The sequence below is a fragment of the Megascapheus bottae genome, chromosome 16 (genome assembly GCF_031878675.1).
Source record: "Megascapheus bottae isolate mThoBot1 chromosome 16, mThoBot2.hap1, whole genome shotgun sequence".
Lineage (NCBI taxonomy): Eukaryota > Metazoa > Chordata > Mammalia > Rodentia > Geomyidae > Megascapheus > Megascapheus bottae.
In genome coordinates, this window is record NC_143524.1 from 53884284 (window position 1) to 53900452 (window position 16169).

The 16169-nt window shown below is 39.5% G+C and overlaps 1 protein-coding gene across 5 annotated transcripts in view; it reads left to right on the plus strand.

Annotated features, from left to right (window-relative positions):
- Ccdc83 (coiled-coil domain containing 83) overlaps nucleotides 1-16169 on the plus strand; it is a 36378-nt gene that overhangs the window by 5642 nt on the left and 14567 nt on the right. For 4 of the 5 annotated variants that reach the window (XM_090348561.1, XM_090348560.1, XM_090348562.1 and 1 more), the window contains exons 2-6: nucleotides 2264-2386; nucleotides 7741-7825; nucleotides 11716-11878; nucleotides 13698-13865; nucleotides 15146-15237. In XM_090348561.1, the coding sequence (XP_090204687.1) occupies nucleotides 2292-2386; nucleotides 7741-7825; nucleotides 11716-11878; nucleotides 13698-13865; nucleotides 15146-15237 (603 nt within the window). In that variant the 5' untranslated portion in view covers nucleotides 2264-2291. The remainder of the gene's footprint in view (nucleotides 1-2263; nucleotides 2387-7740; nucleotides 7826-11715; nucleotides 11879-13697; nucleotides 13866-15145; nucleotides 15238-16169) is intronic. The other variant, XM_090348564.1, reaches the window with a different exon arrangement.

Consider the following 16169-nt stretch of genomic DNA (forward strand, 5'->3'; position numbering starts at 1 on the left):
AACTGTACTCTGAGAAGTATAATTTGGTACTTAGATCAAAGCCATGAAATATTGCTGCTTAATAGAAACACTGAAATGCAGTGAGCTTTGGCTTTTTTTCTTTATTTCTCTTTGGTGCTTTCCCTGAGATTTTTGGCTAAAGGCTACTACTCTACCACTTGAGCCACACTCAACTTCTGACTCTTTTAGTCATTAGTTGGAGTTAAAGAGTCTCATAGATTTTCTTGCCCAAGCTGGCTTTGAACCTGACTCCTCAATTCTCAACCTCCTGAGTAGCTAGGATTGCAGTCGTGAGTCACTAGTGCCCAGCTGGCTTTTCTTTAAAATAAAAGAAGAATATATATTCTAATATATATGTGTGTGTGTGTGCGTGTGTGTGTGTGTGTGTGTGTGTGTGTGTGTGTGTGTTGGATATGAATGGCACGCTGTAATCACAGTACTCAGAAGACAGAGTCAGGAAAGTCAGAAGCTCAAGGCCAGCCTGGACTCCACAGCAAAACCTTGTCTCAAAAAAAAAATCACACACGCATAGATAGATAGATAGATAGATAGATGCAATGTAAGGTTCACTGAAAGAAAATTGCCACATGGTTCAGGTAGAAAAGAATTTGTGGGATGGGGGGAGAGGAAACTACTGGCCCACATGAGATGGAGACACTCAGAGGGGAAAGAAAAAGAGAAAATTAGAAAACAAAGAGGGGATTCCTGTTGAGCTGGATTATAGGGAAAGGTGGGAGACAGGACCACAGCAGGTATGGAAGTGATTTCAGAGCCTGGGTATCCTCTCAACTGTCAGAAGTGGGGCCAGGGTGGTTCTGAAATGACCTCAGCAGTTGAGGAAGTGACCTCAGAGCCTGGGGTCCTTTGCTGACTCACAGTCAGGTGATTGACAGGTAATAACTACTGTCAGGCAGGTGAAGAGGAAGAGGGGAGGGGCTATTCTTCTGGGCAGAACATGTATGTATATATTTTTGATCATTTTTATTAAGTTTAAAGGAAAGTAATAGCTTATAAAAAGTGGTTGTTGATAATGCATTATTGTTATTTACATTTGTAAATTTCTTACCCATTGAAAAGCACTTTCAAGCCAGGCCTTGGTAGTGTGGTTCAGGCCTATCTGTAAACCTTGCTACTCAGGAGGCTGAGATCTGGGGATCAGGATTCAAAACTAGCCTTGACCAAACCTGCGTAGCACTGCCTCCTCCTAATAAAGCATCTTCAGAATGTGCTTTTAGGAAAAGCCTAGTTCTAATTTGTTTAGACCCAAATTTCTTGATGCGTATAAATTGTGTGACCAAAAGCAAAAGAGAGATGAAATTTGTGATAGTTTTTCCTTTTAAAAACATGAACCAACATTCATTGAGTAGCTACCATGTATTGTGTACCCTGCCAAACAATATAGGGAAATAAAATGATTTTTTAAAATCACTATCACTTCTTTACTCTTAGAGGAGCTTGCCTAAGGATAAAGTATCAAAATACATAAGAGAATGAGTCTCAGAAAGTTCTGGATGGAAGAATGGAGGTGGGAATGCAGAGGGGACATTGTACCTGGAGTAAACATGGAACTCATGGGACTCGAAAATTCAACTAATCCTTGAGGTTTCAGATTTGTAGTTGATGCTAAATCTGGCCACAAGGCGCAGTCAGCATAGAAAGGCCAGTCTTTTTCTTTTTCCTTTACCTTTTCTGTGTGTGTGTGTGTGTGTGTGTGTGTGTGTGTGTGTGTGTGTGTGTGTGTTAGTGCTGGGATTTAAACTCAGGGCCTCAAACTCTTGCGTAGCTCTTTTGCTCAAAGGTAGCTCTCTACCACCTGAACTATACCTCTATGGCTTGCTTTTTGGTGGGTAGTTGGAGATAAGAAGCCTCATGTATCTGCTCAGATTAGCTTTAAACCACTTGATTCTCAGATCTCAGTCTCCTGAGTAAGACTCTCTTTTCCTTTTTCTTTCTGTTTTTCTGACATTTTAATTGGTTTCATTATGACTTCTATCTATGTATATGGATCACATTTATCTGCATTTCTTGTTCCTCCTCCTTCTGCCACTGGTCTCTCCTCTTCCCAGGTAACTCCCTTCTACCTTTTAGTCTTAAGTCAAACAAACAGTAGACGGACAGAATGTATTCACTTTTCCTTTTTTTTTTTTTTTTTTTTTTGTTAGTTGTGGGGCTTGAACTCTGGGTCTGGGCACTGTCGCTCGAGGCTAGTGCTCTACCACTTGAGCCACAGCACGACTTCCCCTATGTGTTTTTTTTTATATAGGTGTATTTCTTAGTAGCTAACTACAAGAATGGAGAACACAGGGAAAGCAAATAAAAAGGATGTACAAGACACACAACCAAAGAATGGCAAAATGTCCATCAATGAATCGTTTCTGGACTATCAGTAAGTTTATGTTCTGAAATTTAACAATTGTTTGATGTAAATATAATCATTGTGGGGACTTCTAAGACACATGGGAATAATCCACATATTGCCAAGAAAAAAGGAGCAGATTGGAGGCCAAACTGTACTATGGTAGATCTTTTATTTTCTCATTTAACCTTTTTGTATTTCTAATACCTAGCAGAGTCTGGTATACAGTGTGAGCTCAGAGTTTCTTTCTTGAGTAAATATTGTTAGCTCTTGTCAGAGCACAATCACATTCATGAAAATAAAAAGATCTAGCTTTGCTTATCAGTATAGGAAATATTCCTACAGTACACTGGTGAAATGCCTGCCTCAAAAGAGATACTTTGTGATAAATATTATTTTATGTGAGCAAATGTGCATAGGCATTGTGCCTTCGTGTTCTCCTAAGAATATCATCCTTTAATCTCAGTGTGTGTGAAAGCCTAGAATGCTGTATAATTTGCCAGGTCCCTGTGTATTTTAGCTCTAGCTTCAACACATGAACGAAAACATGCCATTTGTCTCTCTGAGCTTGGCTTACTTCACTGGACATGACTTGTTCTAGGTCCATCATTTCCTTGTGGATGACATAATATTTTTCTAATAGCAATGCAAAATTTCATAAAACAGGTACTTAAAAAACATACCAGTGAACATAAATTGTTCCAACATTCTGAAAACATTCGCAGTAATCATAACAGTAAAGAAATTCCACCTTTTGACCTGCTAATTCCACATACCCAATGCCCCTGCTAAACCTATAAAGGGATGGCCTCTAAGCCACTGTAGTTTTAATTTTCTCCTTTATATTTGTTTCCTCCTCAACATTCTATAATGGAAGTAAATAAAGATATTGGCCAGGAGTTGGTGGCTCATGCCAGTAATCCTTAGCTATTCAGGAGGCTTAGATCTGTGGATCGCAGTTCAAAGCCAGCCTGGGCAGGAAAATCCATGAGACTCTCATCTCCAGTTAACCACCAGAAAACCAGAAGTGGCACTGTTGCTCAAAGTGACAAAGCACTAGCCTTGAGCTGGGGAGCTCAGGGACAGCGCCTAGGCCCAGAGCCCAAGCCCAGGCCCAGAGTTCAAGCCCCATGACCAACCAAAAATAAAAATATAAAAAGATATCAGGACAGTGTGGGAACCTGTAAACGCTGAGCCATAAGGTCTAAAAGAGAATTGGAATATCATTCTCTGATTCCCAGAAAGCTGGGAATGGCCTGAATTACTCTTAGCATTACAGAGACCTGAGATATTGCCCTAAATGTGAGTTAATCAGAATCCAAATCTCCTTGGACTGTTGGAGTCAGGAGAAGGCCTAAATAGATTGTGGTTGTTTGCTGTCTACCTCCATTTCCTAAGATAAGGAATCACTCATCCTGAGTTTGTATCATTCATCTGTATCTATAACTTCAAAGATTACTCCCCTGTTCGATAATCAATAAATGCCCTGTTAATGAGACCTTGAGAGTCTGCCACCAGCAATAGGTCCAGGCCCACTGGTACCCTAAAACTATCTTCAGGGTCCGGTCTCCACCTCTGCATTGCTCCTGGCTGCAGTGGGATAAGGCACCCGCTGTGGTTTGCAACAGGACAGATTTTTGAATATGGTTATGTGTTTAAAAAAAAAACAAAGCAATTACAGATAAAGCTGGCAGCACCTATAATTCTAGCTGCTCAGAAGACTGAAATCTGAGGATCACAGTGTGAATCCAGCCCAGACAGAAAAATCCACTAGGCACTTATCTCCAATTAACCAGCAAAAAGCAAGGAGTAGAGAGATAGCTTTGAAGGGAAAAGCTAAGAGAGACCACAGGGTCTAAAGTTCAAACCTCAGTACCAATAAACATACTTATACACACACACACACACACACACACACACACACACACACACACTCATACACTCACACATACACGCACATATACACACACAGATGAAAGGAGAGTTTTTGTTGAAATTCAAATGTGTTTTCCTTTTTGTTTGTTCAGTACTGGGGCTTAAACTCAGGGCATCTCTCACTTAGCTTTCTTTCATTCATGGTTGGTCCTCTACCATTGAGCCATACCTCCACTTCTCAAGTTTGTTTTCCTTCCTCAAAATTTCAGTGTAATCATAATATGGAAAAGGAAGGGGTATGAGGATGTCACGTTACTAACAATTACTGGATTGCCAACACAGGGCTTTAGAATAGTGCTATATCCATTTCAAGCCAGGTTAAAACAGGTTTATATATACACCCGTTGTTTCAGCACTCAGGGAGCCATGGGTACATGAGGGTACTAAGAAACCTCTGGGTAAGACATCAAAGGGTATAAAGAAGGGTAAGACTTGAATTACGTATAGTGGCTAAGAGCATGGCATTTTGAAGCTCCAAAGCTTACTGGTGAATCCATCTCTGCATGACCTCTAGAAAGGTGGGCACCAGTGTTACAGCGCTAGCCTGGAGCTGAAGAGCTCAGGGACAGCACATAGGCCCAGATTTCAAGTCCCACAACTGACAAAAGAAAAAAGGTAGACATCTATTCTAGAGACAGACCCAGCGAAGCTACACTTGCAGTTCCCAGGAGCACCACAAGAGGGCCTCTAAGAATCTCCCAAGTCGGCGGACTCCATGCATGGTGAACTTGCTCACTGCCAAGTAAACAAGAGACAAAGCTCTGGATCATTTTTCCCTAACTGGGAAAATGGGGAAGGGGTGGGGGAGGAGAAGGAGTTAGTGAGATCCTGTCTGAGATGATTTCTATTTACCTATAGGCATATTCTTAAATCTGTGTGGCGCCCACTGCTGTCATAGTCTCTTCAGTTTACTATCCTCATGGTCTGATGTTTTCCCCATAATATTGATCACAGTGTGGAAATCGTCCGTTGGTGTGTTTCCTTTGTCATAGGGCAGTAAATGGTACTCTCAGAAGGTAAGAATGGTGTTCTAAACTGTCTCTCCAGTGCTCAAAACAGTGCTGGCCAAAGGAAACAGTAGTCAGAAAATAAATCACTAACCTCCTTTAATCTTATTTAGAGTGGTAAGACAAGACCTCAGTTTAAGTACCCTTAGGCAGTTAATGGAAAGCCAGCCAAGGCAGGAAAGTCTATGAGACTCTCATTTTCAGTTAACTACCACAAAGCTAGAAGTGGAGCTGTGACTCAAGTAGTAGAGTGCCATATTTGACTGAAAAGCCAAGGAACAATACCTAGGCCCTGAGTTTAAGCCCCAGTATCAGAATGTGCGCGTGTTCGCACGCACACACACACACACACACATATAAATACAAGGTCACAGACATAAATGATACTTTGGAGGCCAGGCCAAAAATATGCATGTCAAATTAAGAGTCAACAAGAATCCATGAGAAGCATTCACCTAGCCAGGCAAATCTCCCAAGCTTGGTGCTTTATGCACTGGGAATGAGCTTGCCTGTGAAAATGCGGGCAAGCAGCCCCAAAGACCCAGAGTAAAACCAGAGTTCCTCATGCTTTAACCACTCCTTTGTTTATTACACCGGATGTGTTACAATTTTAGGTTTTTTTTGTTGTTGTTGTTGTTTTGTCAGTCCTGGGATTGAAGTCAAGGCCTGAGCACTGTGCCTGATATCCCTGAGCTTTCTCAAGGCTAGTGCTCTACCACTTGAGCCACATCACCATTCTGGCTTTTTCTGTGAATGTGGTACTGAGGAATCGAACCCAGGGCTTCGTGCATGCTAGGCAAGCACTCTACCACTAGGCCAAACTCCCAGCCCCTGGCTTTGTTTTTAAATGAACAAGAAGTTTAGGCAAAGCTATTTCTATGGCTCTATTTCAGTGTCAGGCTTAAAATGATAAAAAAAAAAATAGGCTAATATTTCAAATAGCCATCCAAGAGTGCGCCTCAAATTCTTTATTGTTTTCTATCTCATCTCTACAAATGATCAGCAGATGCTGTCAAGGTTAAATGTCTTTTGTCCTCAGGTGGAGTGAGAGAGGGGAGTTTCTATTGGGGTCAAGAGTGTGGCCTAGTGGTAGAGTGCTTTCCTAGCATGCACAAAGCCCTGGGTTTGATTCCTTGGTACCACATATATAGAAAAAGGCAGAAGTGGTGCTGTGACTCAAGCTCAAGGCCAGTGCCAGGCCCTGAGTTCAAGCCCCAGGACTGACAAAAAAAGTAAAATAAAATAAAAGAAGCTGCTATTTTTAGAAGAGACTGTACAGTAATTAGCTTGAACTAATAGGTACTGGTTCAATGATTACCTTAGAAGTGTAAGATATGTTTGCTCATAAAATTTTTGCTCTATTTGTTATTTTATCTGAATTTTTTTTTAGAAATTCTAGAAACTATTTAAAGTATCTCTATTAAAATACTTAGAGAGCTCTTGTTTTTTGTCTTCCCTTTTCAGATTTCCTTTAAGCTGAATTACTCATACATAGATAGGTGGAAAATATAAAATTTTACTACTATAAAATACCAGTAGGATAGAGCAAAACCTAGATACATAAGGCCATATAGTATGACACTAAATGAAAGGACCTCCAGGATATAGAAACAAAAGCCATATAATGCGTGATTGTTGTCCTTAATGTACTATGTTATCTCTCATCTCTTTTGCCTGTCCCTTGGTTATCTCATATGGTTACAGTATTTTACCTTGTTATCTGACATATTGTATATATGTTTATTTGGTTATTTGAAATAGGATAGGGAAGGAGGGAAAACGAGATGAGGGGTGGGGGTGGGAGGAGGGAAATGGGGACATGAGAAAGGGTAACAATATTTGTGAAGTAATGCACCTTCTATCTGGTGTATATAATGTAACCCTTCTAATAATTACAATAAAAATATGAAAAAATATAGTAGAGATTATAGGCTAATTTCTCAGCTACTACATAATCATTATATTCTACTGTTGAAAGCAATTTAGCTATCCTAATTTACCTATTATTACTAAATTATACAAAGAAAGAGACTAACCCATGCATTTCAGAACACAAAAAGAATGGATTTTAAATGCTTCCACCATTGAGTGAAAAGATAAATATTTGAGGAGACAGATATATTTATCTCAGTTTAAACATTATCCAACCATTCATGTATTGAAACATCAAAATATTTTTATTTTCTTCTTTAAAATAAATTTACACCATTAAAAAAAAACACCAGTAGGGATTTTTTTTAAGCTTGAAGTTGTCTAACATTTTTTAATGAATTAAATAGAACAAGACACAAATTCTCTTATGAAAGGTTCTTATCCCCAAAATGGACTATTGTAATGCAGTTAACAATTTGATTGAATTCAAACAACTTAGTTTATAATTTTTAATTTTGGTCTAATTTTTCCTAAAGTAAATAAATGTAACACAGCTTCATTTATTCTCAGACGTGAAATAAAGGAAAATACACTAGATCGACTGGTATCTCAAATAAAGAGGCTTAGAGATAAGAACCAAAAGTATAATAACAGAGTAAGTAAAAATGTTCTTTTAGTCATTAAACATGTAGATACATACTTTTAAAAACTGTAAATTATAGCTGGGCACAGGTGGTTCACATCTGTATTCCTACCTACTCACGGAGCTAAGACCTGAAGTTCATGATTCAAATCAAACCCGGGAGACTCTTTATTTTCATTTATCCAGCAAAAGTCCTGAAGGGGCAGTTCCAGTGGTGGAGCACTAGCCTTGAGCAAAGAAGCCAAGTGAGAGCTCAAAGACCTGAGTTCAAACCCCAGAACTGGCATTAAAAACAAAAATGAAAGGAAGGAAGGAAGGAAGGAAGGAAGGAAGGAAGGAAGGAAGGGAGGGAGGGAGGGAGGAATGAAAGAGAGGAGGAAGGGGGAGGGAGATGCTAGGAATGTGGCTTAGTGGTAGAGTGCTTGTGTAGCATGCATGAATCCCTAGATTCAATTTCTCAGTATCACAAAAGAAAAAGCTGGGCCAGGAGTTTGATCTAGTGGTAGAGTGCTTGCCTATATGCATGAAGGCCTAGGTTCGATTCCTTGGTACCACATACATAGAAAAAAGCCAGAAATGGTGCTATGGCTCAGGTGGTAGAGCTCTAGCCTTGAGAAAGTCCAAGGGTAGTGGCCCAAGCCCTTGAGTTCAAGGCCCAGGACTGCCCCTCCCCCCCCCCAAAAAAAAGAAAGAAAAAAGAAAAAGCTATCACAAATAAAAGAAAAAGCCAGAAGTGGTGCTGAGGCTGAAAGTGGTAGAGTGCTAGCCTTGAGCATAAAGAAGCTCACGGGCAGTGAAAGACAGAGAAAGCAAGGGGGCGGGGAGAGAGAAAAAGAGAGAGAGAGAGAGAGAGAGAGAGAGAGAGAGAGAGGGAGAGAGAGAGAGAGAGAGAGAGAGAGAGAGGAAGAAGAAGGAGGAGGAGGAAGGAAGGAAGGAAGGAAGGAAGGAAGGAAGGAAGGAAGGAAGGAAGGAAGGAAGGAAGGAAGGAAGGAAGGAAGGAAGGAAAAAAAAAAAAGACAAAATATGACACAATGAAATATACCCAAGGATATTATCTTCTTTAAAGTTTGGAATAGATGTCATTTCTTTGGACATGTGAGGCAAAAGGGTACTAATGGTTCTGTTACTTCAGTAATGTTAATGAAAGTTTATCTTCTGTCATTATCATCTTGCTCCTCCTCCTCTCTCTCCTCCTCTCTTGCTTTTGTCTTTTTTTTTTTGAACCCAGGGTATTGCTTATGCTTATACATATATTTGTAAAATGTTTGGTGCTGGAATCAAAATTTACATTACATTTACAATGTTACATTACAAAACTTAAACGAAAAGCAGATTTGTTCATTTTTTATTCAAAACTTATATGATAATTTTCCACTTCTAAAAGTAAGTAAAAAGTCTGTATTTGGAAAAAAGTCTCAGCAGTGAAGTACAGTAGTCTAGCAAATGATATTTTCATTACAATTTTTCTAGAGATTTTACTTATAAAAATATGAGCCTAAAGTAATTCCATTTGTTAAATATGCAGATAAAATAAGTATCCATTTCTTCAATACAGTGCAGTATATGAGGAATGGTTAAAAGTAATATATTTTGTATTTTTAGTTGCTAATAGTGATTGGCCATTTTTAAACTTTTTATTGTGAGATAATTATAAATTAACGTTATAAGAAACAATACACAGAGTGATCCTTACAGCCCTTACCTAACTTGCCATGACATATTACAAGAGTAAAATGCAGTATCTCAACTAGTAGTATCTTGACCAGAGTGTTGCTTATTGTGAGCAATTCCTGTGTTGCTTTCAACTCACCACTCACATCCCTCCCAACGTTTAACATTTGCATTCTCTTATTTCAAGCGTTTTACACCAATGGCTGGAGCTTTATCGACGTTGTTCTGTGTATCTCTGCTGGTAGCTGGCTCTGTTTTATTACTGATGATTTGGAAGTTCTTTAGTTTGTTTAGACATTCACTTCGAAGACTCCTGAGTTGTTTCCAGACAGTATAACACATAACGCTAACACAAGCATTCATGCCCAGGTACTTACGGGAATTAAGCCTTCATTTCTTTGGCCTAAATACTCAGGGTTTCCCATGTTTGTGTATTTAAGAAACTACTGAGATGTTCTTTGGACCAGATTGAACCATTGTTTTTCAATTTTACTTTTTTGTGTGTGCTCTTTGATGGTTTGCAGGACTGGAATTAGCAAACCTCTTACTATATCACCTCTCCTGGGGTGGAATTTGGGGTGTACACCACCGCCCCTGGCTGACTGAATCACTTCCATGGCAGGCTGAAATGTCACCGATCCAGTTCCTCTTCATGTTCACCAGGATTTGGTGAGGTCATTTTTACTTCAGCCACTCTGCTAGGTATGAGTGGTATCTTATTGAAGCTTTCATTTTTATTTCTGTAACGAGTAATGATGTAACATCATTCCTGTGCTCATTCACCACACATATATCCTTTTTCGTGATCTTTATTTTCATATCTTTTGCCAATTGTTTTTTTGTGACACTGGTATTTAAACTCAGGACCTTGCACTTCTAAATGCTAGTCCACTGTTAGAAAGGTATTTTCAAATATTTTCTCTCTTTAACTTGTCTTTATCTTCATGAAGGGATTTTTTTTTGGAGTCTAGTGTACCTTTTTTTCCTTTTTTTATCTTTTTAGATCATACTTTGGGTTCTTCATGACTGTTTTGGATCATTCTTTGAATGTTGAGTTTAGGAACATTTTGTTCAGCTCTAAATTTCAAAGACTTTTCTCCTATATTTTATTTTGAAGTATGGTAAATCCATCTTTTTCACTGAAATCATGATCCACTCTGAGTTAGTTTTTGTAGGAAGTGAGTCTCATGTCAATGTGTCGGTTTTTTTTTTTGCCTACAGGTACCCAGTTGTCCCAGCACTGCTGATTGCTAAAGCTGTTTCTCCTCCAGTAAATTGCTGAATTGCTTATATACTTTTTTCAAAAGTCAGTTTAGCAGCAAATAGACACTTTCGGAAGAAGATATACAGATGGCTAAACAAGGACATAGAAAGATGCTCCACTTAAATTATTTACCAGGGAAAGTCAGCTCATAAGCACAGTGAGGTACTGTTTCCAGCTACTAGGATGCTATGATCAAACACACTGATAAGGAGAGAGAAAACCCCCATTCTCCCACAAGCCCCATTCTAACTTTCACATATGCCTGTTTTGTTACTCTTTTGGTGTCTTTTCCTTCATTGTGAAGGATTCACTTTAGTATTTATTTTAGGGCAGATTTGCATGGGATTCATAAACATCATGTTGATTAAATAAGCAGTTCCGAAAGATAGAAGGGTGTTGAATTTAAATGTGAAATCTTGAATAATAACCGTTAAAAAACCTTTAGAAAGACAGTTAATCGGGCCAGGAGTGTGGCCTAATGGTAGAGTGCTTGCCTAGTATGCATTGAAGCCCTTAGTACACAGAAAAAGCCAGAAGTGGTGCTGTGGCTCAAGTACTAACCTACTTGAAAAAGCTCAAGGACAGTGCCCAGACCTTGAGGACTGCCAAAAAACAAAAACAATTTGTGAGAAAACTAAAAATAAGTTCTACCAAATCAGTACTTTTCCATTTTGCTGCCTGATAATAATCCTTGTGCCCAGAATCCAGCCTGGCTCAAGTTAGAAAAGAACAGTGTTGATGGGAGACTGGAACAACTGACTTCAATGTTTAGCCTGTATGGTGTGATAGACGCATAGCACAACTTTAATAAGTAACTTTATGCCTGGTGGTTGTGTAAGCTCTCGGAAGTATGATTGTATGTTATATGTAACACCTTGTTTCCCCTTTGCAAGCCTGTGTGGGCCTCCAGTGCAGAAAGCAGCATGTGTAGGTTAGCAGTCATTCCCTGCTTGGGTTTTTGTGACAGAACCGTCACTTGAAGGAAGAGCAGCTATGGCACTTGAGAAATATACTAAAGGAACTGACAGAGGAGAAGGTGGCGAGATCGTCAGCGGTAACAAGAGAGGATGTGGAAGATGCAATGAAGGAAAAATGGCAGTTTGAAAGAGACCAAGAAAAATACCTGAAAGGTAAGAAATTGTGTCAATTCTCATAGAAACTGCACCAGTTAGCTCTTTCACGCGCTAACACTTCTGTCTGCCAGTGTGTTCTGAATGGCTGTGGTGGTGGTAGATGACACCATGTAGGAAACTGGTCAGTGGAAGGAAATAACCAGTGAGCAGAGGGGCCTAGGCCAAGTGAGGAGGAAGAAAGAGGGCAGAGAGCAGAGCGCACATGACATGGGTCTGGCTGTCCTGGGGCCTTGTCCTTTTCTGTGAGAGACGATTATTTAGTGGTTGATTTGACTTTTGCCTTATTTTAGGTTTGGGATTCATAAGGTGACTATAACCATGGAACCTTTCCCCCATCCTGCTAAGAGAACTAACACCCACGTTCTTTTTTGAATGAGGAAACAAGGTTAGAGTCGGGAAGAGGAAGTTTAAAGGAAAGGGATAGAACTTATACTACAAGTGGGACATGAAAGACCCAAGACATATGGTAATTGGGCCAAGTTGGACTTGTGTAAGAGTGTGTGTGTGTGTGTGTGTGTGTGTGTGTGTTGTTGTTATTGGGGTTTAAACTCAAGCTCTTGGCACTATACCTTTGCTCAAGGCTGACACTCTAGCACCTGAACCACAGCTCTACTTCTGGCTTTTTCCTGGTTAATCACTGATATGAGTCTCAGGCATTTTCCTGTGGAGACTGGTTTCAAACTTCAGTTATCAAATCTCAGCCTCCAAAGTAGCTAGGAGAGTAGGCAGGGAGAGTCTGGGGTCCTTTTAGATCTTTGGGTTGAAGAGCATCTCTCCAGCCCAATAAGAATGATTCTTTTAAAAACATTTACTGAGCACAAACTAATTGCTAAGGGCTACCTTTAGAGATGACTGAAGTATGGTCGTGTTTTCAAGAAAATCTCAAAGCCAAATAGCCACTGGGTTCATTGTACTTGGCTCTGTGTGATGCTCCCATTCAAATAGATTCACCAATATTCTACTGAGGCCTAAAAACCAAATTTGGCAAGTGCGCCTTAATAAAGGCAGACGAAAAGTTATGTGCTTGAAAGAGCTCAATATTTGCATATATGTAAATGGGAGAATTTATTTTGCTGTAAAGTCTTGCAAAGTGTGAGAGTGGGAGAAAACACAGTATTGTGATTGACACATGCTACTTTTTGTAAAAGGAAAAGCCAAAAAGTGAATTTTAGAGGACTGAGTCAAATCATTTCTTTTATCCATGTACTGGTGCCTCATGCCTATAATCCGAGCTACTCAGGATTATAAGTTGAAGCCAGCACAGGCAGAAAAGTATGTGTGACTCCAATTCATCTGGAGTGTAACTACGGTTAATTTGGTGATAAACCTCCAATTAACTACAAGAAAAGTTGGGAGTGGAGCTGTCTCCCAGGAATTAGAGCAGCAGCCTTGATTATAAAAGGCAAGTAAGAGTGGGAATCTGTGAGTTTACATACAAGCACATACATGCACAGAAAAATGGTAATAATAATTTCCTTATAAAAATGACCATAAATCACTTTTGTTCAGAGACAAAAGTTCTTACACTATGGTATGGAAAACATGTTCTAATATCACAGGAATATATGAATTTGTTGGTTTCTAGGCATATATATTGTTGATAGCTCCACAGTATACACTTATTTAAAATAGGAAGCTTCGATTTTACTTTGAATCTAATAATATGAATAGTTTAGATTTCTCACAGTTACATATACACAGTAGTGTTGATGAATTAGTAGCATTTTTATATCAGACTTTAGCTTTATGGTATCAAATTGCAACATATGATTGCTATAACAAAAAAAATGACATGTCTTGATTTTCTTTCTAACAGATATGCGCATACAAATAAGTACTGTCGAGAAATTCTTTCTTGAGAAACTTGGTGAAAAGGAATATTGGGAAGAATATAAGAACGTTGGAAGCGAACAACATGCTCAACTCATTCTTTCTTTACAAAATGACATCAATACAGTTAAAGAGAATTCAGAGAAAATGTCTGGTCAGTTGAACAAAGCTAGCTCAAGGAAAGCAGGCGGTGGTCACCTTCCCTATCATGGGTCTGTGAAGAAAAGTTATCTGTTAAAACAATGTCCTATGGGCCAGGAATGTGGCCTAGTGGTAGAGTGCTTGCCTAGCATACACAAAGCCCTGGGTTTGATTCCTCGGTACCAAATACATAGAAAGGCAGACATGGTGCTGTGGTACAAGTGGTAGAGTGCTAGCCTTGAGGAAAGCCCAAGGACAGTGCCCAGGGCCTGAATTCAAGCCCCAGGACATTTTGCCCCAGGCAAAAAACAAAAACAACACAAAACAATGTCCTAACTGGAGGTGCCACAGGATCCTTCATCTCATTTTTTAAAAAATTTAATTAGAGTAACTTAACTAGGGCTGTGTGGACCTGTCCAACTATCTCCATGATACTCCAGAGGAAATGCGATCTGAATAATTATTGTGTGTGTATTCTAAATAAACCACAACTAGCCAGATGCCAGTTGTTTAAACCTATAATCTAAGCTGCTCAGGAAGCTGAGATAGAAGGATGGCAGTTCAGAGCCAGCCTAGCCAGGAAAGTCTGTGGGATTCTTATCTCCTATTAATCACCAAAAGCTAGATAGGGGGCTGTGGCTCAAGTGGTCTAATAATACCAGCCTTGAATAAAAAAAAGCCAAGGGAACGCACAAGGACCTGCATTTAAGCCCCAGTGTCAGAAAGAAAAAAGGAACATTGAGGTCTAAAACTTTATCTTTGCCCCCTCCATATGACATTTATGAACATAAGAAAATGTGGAGAGAATAAATAATGGCCATTTCTCCATCCTCCCATCACGCAGAGAGCTCAGCTAATCACCAGGCACACTGCCTTCCAGCGCCCTCTGTCTTTGCACTCTCTTCTTACTCTTGTCTTTCCTGCCCCAGGAATCTCGTGCCCGCAATACTGGAAATCTAGGTGGATGGAGTCAGATGTACACGGTGCCACTCAAGCAGATAATAATGTATTTATACTTTTGTGCTGGAATCCTAAATGTGTGGTGCAAAACAACAAAAAAACCAGACAGTCCTTTGAATGTGCATTCTTTTGATCTTACATTAGTTTACATTAAGATGTTGGCAAATTATTGGAGCATTTCCTCTAATTGTAAGAACTAGATGTATCATAAAAATATACTCTGTAAATTCAGAAAGAAAAACAAGCATGGATGAGAACCATGGAAGATGGTTTATTAACATCAGAGTTTTACCCATGATGAGTCTTTTTAAAACTTTTTATTCCTTTTTATAGAGCATTATAAAATTACTCTGGAAGATACTAGAAAGAAAATAATCAGAGACACTTTGTTGCAAATTGAACAAAAGAAGGAGTGGGCTACCCAGGTACATTTTAAGGGGGTCCTTTTTAAGGGGAATCCAAAACCAGGACTTGAACTTAGTATCTGATGCTTTTGCTCATTGGTTGGCATTCTCCTACCTGAGCCATGCCCACAACCCCTGTTTCCATCTTAAAGCAACATGTTTCCTTCATTTATGATAGTTTATCCTAGTAGTTAAGAACTTAGGTTCTGCTATCTCATAGCTATAATCTAGCTATTCAGGAGGCTGAGATTAGAAGGCTTGTGATTCAAGGCCATTTTGAGCAAATGTTCATGAAATTACCATGTTAACCAATAAGGAAGCTGGACATTAGCTGAGTATGGGTGTTTCATGCCTATAATCCTGACTACTCAAGAGACCTAGATATGGAGAATTGCAGTTCAAAGCCAGCCTGGGCAGAAAAGTCTGTAAGATTCCATTTCTGAAATGATTACCTGAGAGCTGAACTGCAGGCCTGCCCTCCAGCGAAGCAGTCTCAAGGTCCTGAGTTCAAACTCAGATTATGAGCAAAAATAAATAAATAAAAATTAAAAATTGGAGCCAGGAGTTTGGCCTAGTGGTAAGAGTGCTTGCCTAGCATGCACGAAGACCAGGGTTCCATTCCTTGGTACCCCATATATAGAAAAAAGCCAGAAATGGTGCCGTGGCTCTCTTGGTAGAGCTCAAGCATTGAGAAAGTCCAAGGACAGTGCTCAGACCCCAAGTTCAAGGCCCAGGACTGGCACACAAAAAATTAAAAACTGCTGAAATAGTGATTCTTCCCTTGAGTCCCAACTTACAGAGAAGCATAAATAGACAGGCTTCCATCTCAAAAATAAACAAGACCAAGAAAGGTTGAGATGTGAATCAAGTGAAAAAGTGCCTGCATAACCGATATTAAGCCCTGAATTTAAACCCCAGTGCCACCAAATATCTGTATCTATATACATATATAT